The sequence below is a fragment of the Anopheles coustani genome, chromosome 3 (genome assembly GCF_943734705.1).
Source record: "Anopheles coustani chromosome 3, idAnoCousDA_361_x.2, whole genome shotgun sequence".
Taxonomy (NCBI): Eukaryota; Metazoa; Arthropoda; class Insecta; order Diptera; family Culicidae; genus Anopheles; species Anopheles coustani.
In genome coordinates, this window is record NC_071288.1 from 52,204,313 (window position 1) to 52,212,621 (window position 8,309).

Sequence of the window (8,309 nt, forward strand, 5' to 3'; positions counted from 1 at the left end):
AGACCGCGCGACGGTAAGACCACGGAAACCTCAGAAATCGATTAAACGGGCCCATTTTGTGGGCAACTGACGCCATAAGACGCCACGGGCAGGAAAGTGCCAGACCAAAAAACCCGACACCGCAAACGGCGTCGCAACGGTGGCTGGTTAGTACCCCGGTGTTTTCCGACGACTTTGCTCAGGCCCAGGCAAGTCATTTGCGGGAAGGAGCGGCCTCGGTTAGGGTGGTGGGGGGCGGTGAAGAGGGGTTGTTTCGCTTCCAAAGCAGACGGTGTTTATTAACGCATTTATGAATCGGCAATGGTGCGGTTTTGCCTCTGGGAGGACCCCGAATCAATTAGATTTCTTCACTGGCGCTCCAGCCATTGAAGTGGTTTCGCCGGAAATGCCATTACACTATAAATCAAAATTAATGAGCCAGAAAAACTTCCAAGAAATGTTGCGGTACATGTTGAGTAGTTTGTGGCGGTGCAATGAAAGTGTTTGCCTGGCGTGGCTGCTATGCTTGCGGAGGCAATTAATTTATTGCAGTCGATACCAATCGGGGCGAGGAAACATTACGTCGTATTACTGGCTTCCATTTTCGAACACATTTTTCGTTCGAATAAAAAAATTAATTGTAAATTCAAAGTATTAATTCAAACTAATTACAGAACTTCCGCAAAAAAGCTAGTATAATGAGAAAACCAAGTAATTTAATAAGGTAAGTGCTCCCATAGTGGTGCTGAAACCATAAGTGGTTGTAGTGGAATTAAATGGTAGCTCTACGACGAAATACGAAATAATAGTAAAAACAATGGAGATATTTGTTCTTGTACGAACTGTTGTTTAATCTTCTGCGGAGTGTTCAAAGGATAAACCTTCCCATTCCGTACTACATTAAGGCTTCAAAATTAATATTTTCCAAAGGGGTTGTACAAATATGCTGGATTTATTAAGAATTTATAAAGTATGCCATTAATGGAAAAATATCCTAAATAAAATAATATACAATTTTTAATGGAAAATTAATTTAATCATCAAGCTTCGCGTTTTTCAATCTGTTTCATAAAACAAATACAGTAGAAGATAGAGATACTTTATAGAATTCGAAACAGTTGTTCGTGCTCAAAAAGTGATATTTTACTTGAACTGATCGATTTATGTCACATTTTTATTAACTAAACAAAACCGATACCACCTTTTCATTGAAATCACAGGTCGACAATAGAAGTGATGAATATTTTATAGATATTGATGGATATGGTAACCTTGGATTCTCAGCATATTTTATATTGTTCACGTTTTGTGAATGCCTGAGTTTATATGAAGCAGGCAGAAATGAACCGATTAACTATTCATGCCATTAATACTAGCTCTAATCACATACCCTATCGTCCATCATGTGACGAACCGCGGGCAGCAGTGTTGACAGATTTTCCCATTCAATGCGTCTTCGGTCGGTCGGACACTGTGGTGTCTTCCGTTAAGCGGTGTAAATAGCGTTGTTCGATACCGCCGCTGTATAAAACGGTTGACTTCCGTACTCCAACAAGTCACACGAACTTTTTGCGCGAACCGAACGTAGAACGATGGCCACCCGAAAGCACATTGCATCCTTTGCGAACCCCAGGAACCTCAGCGATTCCGAGGCGTTGTACAATTTCGGATTGCAACGCAAGATAATGCTGGTGTGCGGCATTTGGCCTATGGAGGATTCTCTGAGACGCCGGTGGTACCGGCAGGTGCTGATCGTCATCAATCTGGTGGTGCTTGCGCTCTGTATCGTGGGCGAGTTCCTGCACGGTCTGAACGCGTACCGGGACGGCAACCTGAACGAAGTCATCGAGAGCATCTGCCCGACGGTCGCACGGATTTCCGCCTTTCTCCGGACAGTGTTATACGTCGCGAACGAGAAGAAGATAAGACGCGTGCTGAGTGACATCGACCACGCCATACGAAGTAGGTTTCACGGTTCGCTTGCACTTTGCTTTCGCTGTTGTCGGCTGATTCGTATCATCTTCTCTTCCTTACAGATCAACATCCCCGAGAGAATGTCATCACCGAACGGGTTGCGTATTTGGGACAATGTTTTACCTACTGTCTTTTCATGATGATGTTCTTCGCCGCCCTCCTATACGGCGTGACACCATTTCTTATCATGGCGTACAGCTGGCACCAAGGGCAGACACCTCTGGTGAAGCTGCTTCCGTTCAAGTTGGCGTGAGTGGTACAGCATCAGAATGCAGACCTAACGATTAAAACAGCTCTTTTGTTGACCCTATCAGCCTGCCGTATGATTCACAGGACACCCTCTTCTTCGTGCTCACGACGCTGTTTCTCAACTATGCGTCGACCCCAACCATCACCTCACAGGGCAGTGACGCGCTGTTCAGTGGCGTATGTCTGTACGTCCACGGTCAGCTCAAGGGAATAAAGCTTGACCTGGAGGCACTTGCCACGCCGGAATCTGGCCGCACCATCGGCGCAGATCCCTTAAAAGCGGACCCCTTGGAAGCACGTCACGTTAACCGCGAGCTGAGGCGAATCAGCGTACGCCACCAGCAAGTCATCGAGCTGGTCGATGATGTCCGCTCCGCGTTTTCCACGAACGTGCTGCTGGTGTACACCTGCACGGCACTCATCATGTGCATCGTCTGCATTGCAATGCTGATCGTAAGTCCCCCCATTCACGTGTTCCATTTTTCAACAGTGACATACCGGTGTTCACTCAACCGACAGGTCGAAGGACTCTACAAGCTAACCTACTTGCCGTACGCCATTGCCGAGCTGGTGCTTCTGTTCCTGTGCTCCTACAGTGGCACCATCATACGTGATTCGGTATCGTAAAAAACACATTTCCAATTCCACGCAAATTAATCATTGCAATTTTGGTTTTCCTTCAGAGTGAAGCCATCCAAACGGTGGCATACAGTTTTCCCTGGTACCGGTACAACCGCGATACGCGCCATCTGATACAGATGATGATGATTCGGGCGCAGCATGGATCGAATTTGGATGTTCCCTTTTTCGAGACCTCTATGGCCACCTTTTCGACGGTAACTCCTTACTCCTATATTAACCAAATCCAATCATCCAAAGAAGCTCTTATCCCCTTTGCTTTTCAATTTCCAGATTGTTCGTACGGCTTCCTCGTACATTACTTTGATGAAATCATTTTTGTAAATTAATTACGAAACAGTCCTTTACTAGCACGAAGAAATGTCACTCTCGTGCTGATTAATTCTGGATTATGATCTCACGGAATAAAAGTGAAAAACTGCAAGCAAGACGAAATAAAAATTACGGAATAAAAGGCTATAAGATGGTCCTTAAGGTTAACAGTACGTCTAAAAATCAAAAAGTCCCAACTCCGCTTTAGCGATGCACGTTTCACGACTGCACGATGATTGGCCATGCCAGAATGCACCGATGCACAGAACGTGCACGCCGACGGTACCACGATGATGACGAACGGCAATGGCACTGCAAAAGAACTCACGTGTAGAGTAAAGTGGAAAGTTAATTATACCAAGCATAATGAGTCCAATAAAAGATGTTAATTGCTAGAACTAAAGCGTTTGTTCGTTTCCCTTTCTTCGGGTGCTTTCATCTTGAAAGCTGACTGCGTACGGTGCAACCCTCCACCGCACACGGTTGAGCGGTAGCAATCTAGAGCACCTTTTACTCCAGAATGTGTAGTTGGTCGATCCGGTGAACAACCGTCGCAAGATCACTGAGGAGCACTTTCGCTAAATGTCACGAACCACTTGGCGGCATTTGCATTGCGTTCAGAAGAGTAAAGGGGTCGGCGTTCTTGTGTTTATGATGTGTGCCAGGGTGGCCGGTAGCATTTGTGCGGAAATGTAACGCAAGGAAGCATGAACTTAATCGTCCCTCGCCGGAAGATCCGATCCAGATGTAATGCCGTATCCCTGCGAAAGATGGAAGAGCATTTAACACTGCAAAATCCGACGCATTTGCAAAGCGACGCAACCCGCAAGAAAGTACGACTTACGGTTTAACCCCTGTTTTTTAGCAGAACGACTGTTGTGGGTGCTGCAGAGCATACGTGGCTCCACACTACCTTGCTACAGTCCCTCCCCAGCTGGCTAACCAGATTAACTTCAAATTGAATCAATTCAGCTAGAAAATTGAGTTCAATTCAATTCCGACCGCAGCCAACGCTGTACCGAATGCTGCCACAGTCGTATCGTTAGTGGCAAGCAAAAGCTTATTAGTTTTCACCCCTGCCTTCGTAACGCAGGGTGCGGCCGAAAGCAACATTTTCCGACCGCAGTGGATGGCTTAATTTTTCGTTCCGTTTGCTGCTCTTTTACCATGCAGCAAAGAAGGAACCGGAATCGGATCGGATCGTGCACGTAACGGACTTTGCAGTGAGAGGTGCTAACATAAATACGACCACTAAACGCAAGTGTAGAACGCACGTAGAAAATCTTATGCTTCTAGTCTCAGATGGAAAGCAATAAGGCAGCATCGATTGCCCAGTCAAACAGGACGCAAAAGCACTACCGAACATTAACTCCGAGCCAATCAGCTCTGTGCTAAATAGTGGATTCGATTGTGGAGCTTTCTAGCATCATTTGTGACATTTGCTACTGTTCAAAATTGACCCATGTTTTCCGTATCCTGCGAGGTCTAGGATATCAACTGGAAAAGAAAGCCGGTTTATGAAAAAGAAAGTCACTTTTTTGTTCAGAAAATCACATTAATTTCCATTGAATCAGTGTATGGAAACAAAATAACCCAATACATAACGGACTATTACTTGAAAGGTGTATCGGAAAAAATCATTTGGGTCACATCGTCAATATGAATGTTATTATGAGCACCTCCAACCAATAGAAAGTCGTTAATGAGAATCATAAATCTCATTCACCACGTGCCAGAGCCGAACAAAAAATAAATAAATAACGACAACGCACTCTGCAGGCTTCTTAATCTTTCATGGCAGCATCAAACAAACTTTCTCGTCCAACAAACACCATCGGGAAGTAAACGCAGAAGAGAAAAAAAAGCCCGTAACACATGCGGATATTGCTTTCACCGCTTGCTCCTATTGATTTCCTGACCTAAAAAAGCACCCTGCGGAAGGACGCACTTTTATGCTTCTTTCTTTTTAATTCTACTCGATGCGGAAAAAAAGCGCCACCCTTGACGAACACGCTGGTGGAAATCTTCGGCTATAGAACCGCCATTAGGCAGGGTTTCGCTTAGCTTTTCTTGCCTCGATGCGGGTATGGCACGGATTATGAAACACCATTTCCGTATATTGTAGCTACACACACGCCTTTGAGGCCACCGACCGAGGTTGTGGCAAATTTCTTCGTAACTCGTTAAGAACCAAACCCCGTGTCGAGTGAACGCTCGAGAAGACGTGGCGGTTTCACTTGTGGCGAGAGTTTTCCTTGCCGCCGCCGACGAGCTCGCGACGCTGCGATGGGAAAATAATGATAGAATTATGGGGCGAGGTAGTGTTGACCATGGACGCGTAAAGAAAAAGCGAATGTCACCGACCGAAGTCAGTCGGGAAAGCGGGGACGCAAGAGAACTCGCTTGCGGTGCTAAAGCAAAGGATAGCAACTCGCATAAAGCACTATGTTGTCGGTCAAGATGAACAAGATGGACACTCGCGGCGAAAAGTGCGAACATGCCCTCACCATCTGGAGGACGTACGAGAATGTTACTGTGTGCGAAGGCAAATAGATAAAAAAAAATCAACCCCACAGCGAGACGATGAAGCAGTTTGTGACGAGCGGAACCTTTAAAGAGTCCTGACCGATGGCGCACATAAGCAAATGGAAGTGCTGGGTATCGTTCAGGCAAGATTACATGGATGAGAAAAACCTACTTGCGTTTTATTTGTCTCTCTTCTCCAAAGTAACGTACACCCTTGGCAAAGCATTTCCGACACCGAGTGGAACTAAAATAAAATGAAAGAAAGTTGTCATCGATAAAAAAGAAACGGTATATGGAAAACATTTATCTTGCCACTCTCGTCTTCGCCGGGCAGATGACACGAGAAAGTTCCGGACACCGGGCGCCATCCTTTCCGGCCCGGGATCGAAACTGCACCCGAGCGGTGGAAACTCATTTTCCTACCATGAGAGAATATCGGCGGTCACTGAATCACTCCCGACCCGGTCCACCCGAGTCCCCATTCGGCAGGTTCTAAGAAGGAGTGCACGGAAAACCATCACGGTGGGGTTCGTTTACGTGCGGGTGTAAGCTTTTTACTACCGAGCTGTCCAGTTTCAATTACCCTGCAGACACTCCGGGCGCCTCGGTTCGCCGGTGTCCGAGGGCGAGAACCCTGGACGATTGTATCCACTGCAGTATCGTAACCTTTAATCCCCGCTTCGCTTCTTTTCAGTTTTGTTTGTCTGTACTTTTCGTCGGTCCTTCCCCAACAAACAGTCCACAGCGGCGAGATGGCTCGGGTTTTGCGAAGCGAAGTGCCCAAAACTCATAAGCGGACTGACGCAAAATCCTTAAAACACACTCGGTACCGTCACCGAGGTACTCTTGGCTGTAATAAAATATCATCACTCGGCTCTTACGCCGATCTAATCCATGGCCCTTGGTTCCCGCCCCATTCACATCCGGAGGTCTACGACATCTTTACCTTCGCCAGTGCACGATGCTGGAACGCCGGCAGCTTCACGTGGCACACTTCTTGTCGCATGATCAAAATCAGATTGCCTTTGATTAATTATGAACCCGCGACGGGTGGATCAGGGAAATGAATTAATCAACATCCCCAACGGGCCAGTGTATCGCCAGTGTGTACTAATTTAGCTGCCCACACAAACACACACACACACACACACACACACACTTGGCCGCCTGCTACGCCGCACGGTTCTGACTCGGATGGTTTGGGGATGGTAAGGACGGCTTGTTTGTGGCGTGGAACGTGGAATGATAGCGATTTTATCAACTTCTGTGCGCAGACGGGGCGATCATGTCTGGCGACAGGGATGAAATGAAAAAAATGAACTTCCGAGGACTTCACCTGTCTTCTGTGCCGACCGCCGGGAAGTGACAGCGATAAGCTGACATAATGTTTGTAAGAAGCGAAAAGTAAAAATAAACACGCATTCTAAACTTCAACCTGCGAAGCATAGCAGAAGTGGCTGTTAATCAGCTATACTTTTTGCCTATTTCCTTCCAACACCAAAAGGCTCATTAGCATAGGGTCACGTGAACTGCGATGCGATGCACAAGAAATGAGAAATTTTTGTTCACCCGTTGTATATAAACGACGAAGTAATTGTCTTAGGTTTACGTATCTTTATACGAAAGAAGCTTACAAGCCTCTTCTGTGCGGTATGCACCAGATGCTGGCGTTTTTATTCAATCAAATTCTGATGAATAATGTATGCGCTCGACGAGGTATGGGAAACATGGGCCAAAAATAAACATATCAATCTAAATACCATTAGCAACGTCGCAGTGGCGTTTTCTAATTTTAAGACACTCAAATTGCCATTTATCTTGTCGATTAGAATTACTCCGGCACATGCGTGGCGTCTTCGAGAGCGTCAAGACGAATGATTGATTAATGCCGATGATTGATAGAACTGACGTTCGAAAATGTGGTGTTCCGTCGGTATGTTTCAACCATCGCAAGTGTGCAATTAAATTGGTGGGTTTATTTTTCCGCCAGATAGAATAACTCACTCACTAAAACCCCGAACTTCGGGGCAATCCTTCAACCGAATATGCCCGTGCCTGACGTGGCGGCTAAACTGCAGCCGAACTTTTTACTCCCGGAAACCCTGAACCCCACCGTGATAAGGCAGCGATCGTCACCTCAATGATGAGCATCAGACGCTTTGTACGCTAGCGTACGATGAAGTTACGTAGTTCCCAACCCAGCTGTACAAATATTGAACTTCTTGATGTGGAGGAGGGCGTCGAAGAGGTAGGGGAGGTTAGTGTTCCGTCGCTCGTTCGCTCCATTTACTGCGGTTTGGTTAGCGCACCAACGTCAAACCGAACAAAACTGTCCAAAACTGAAAACCGAGGTTTGGGGCGTAGAAAAACGTACTCGCCCTGGCCGAAACGCCAAACGTCGGCCGGTTCTATTTGCCAAAGATAAGCGCGCCCATTGGAGCATACTTTACAGCAGTTGATCCACCCGAATGGAAACATGCAAGCGGTGCACCTGTGACAAAGCGAAACGAACTATCGTTGAGGTTTTCTCTACCCCTTTTGTCGAACGCTGCAGAAGACTGGTTCAACAAAGATTGGCATTTTGTGGCACAGTTTTCGTGCACCAATCGTACGGCGGTTGTCCAATTACG

At 46.4% G+C, this 8,309-nt stretch overlaps 1 protein-coding gene across 1 annotated transcript; it reads left to right on the plus strand.

Annotated features, from left to right (window-relative positions):
• The first annotated feature begins 2,092 nt into the window (after positions 1 to 2,092).
• LOC131259183 (odorant receptor 10a-like) lies at positions 2,093 to 3,165 on the plus strand. The gene is given in 4 exon segments (XM_058260621.1): positions 2,093 to 2,202; positions 2,268 to 2,823; positions 2,826 to 3,038; positions 3,115 to 3,165. Coding segments are annotated over 4 exon segments (930 nt in total).
• The last annotated feature ends 5,144 nt before the right edge of the window (positions 3,166 to 8,309 follow it).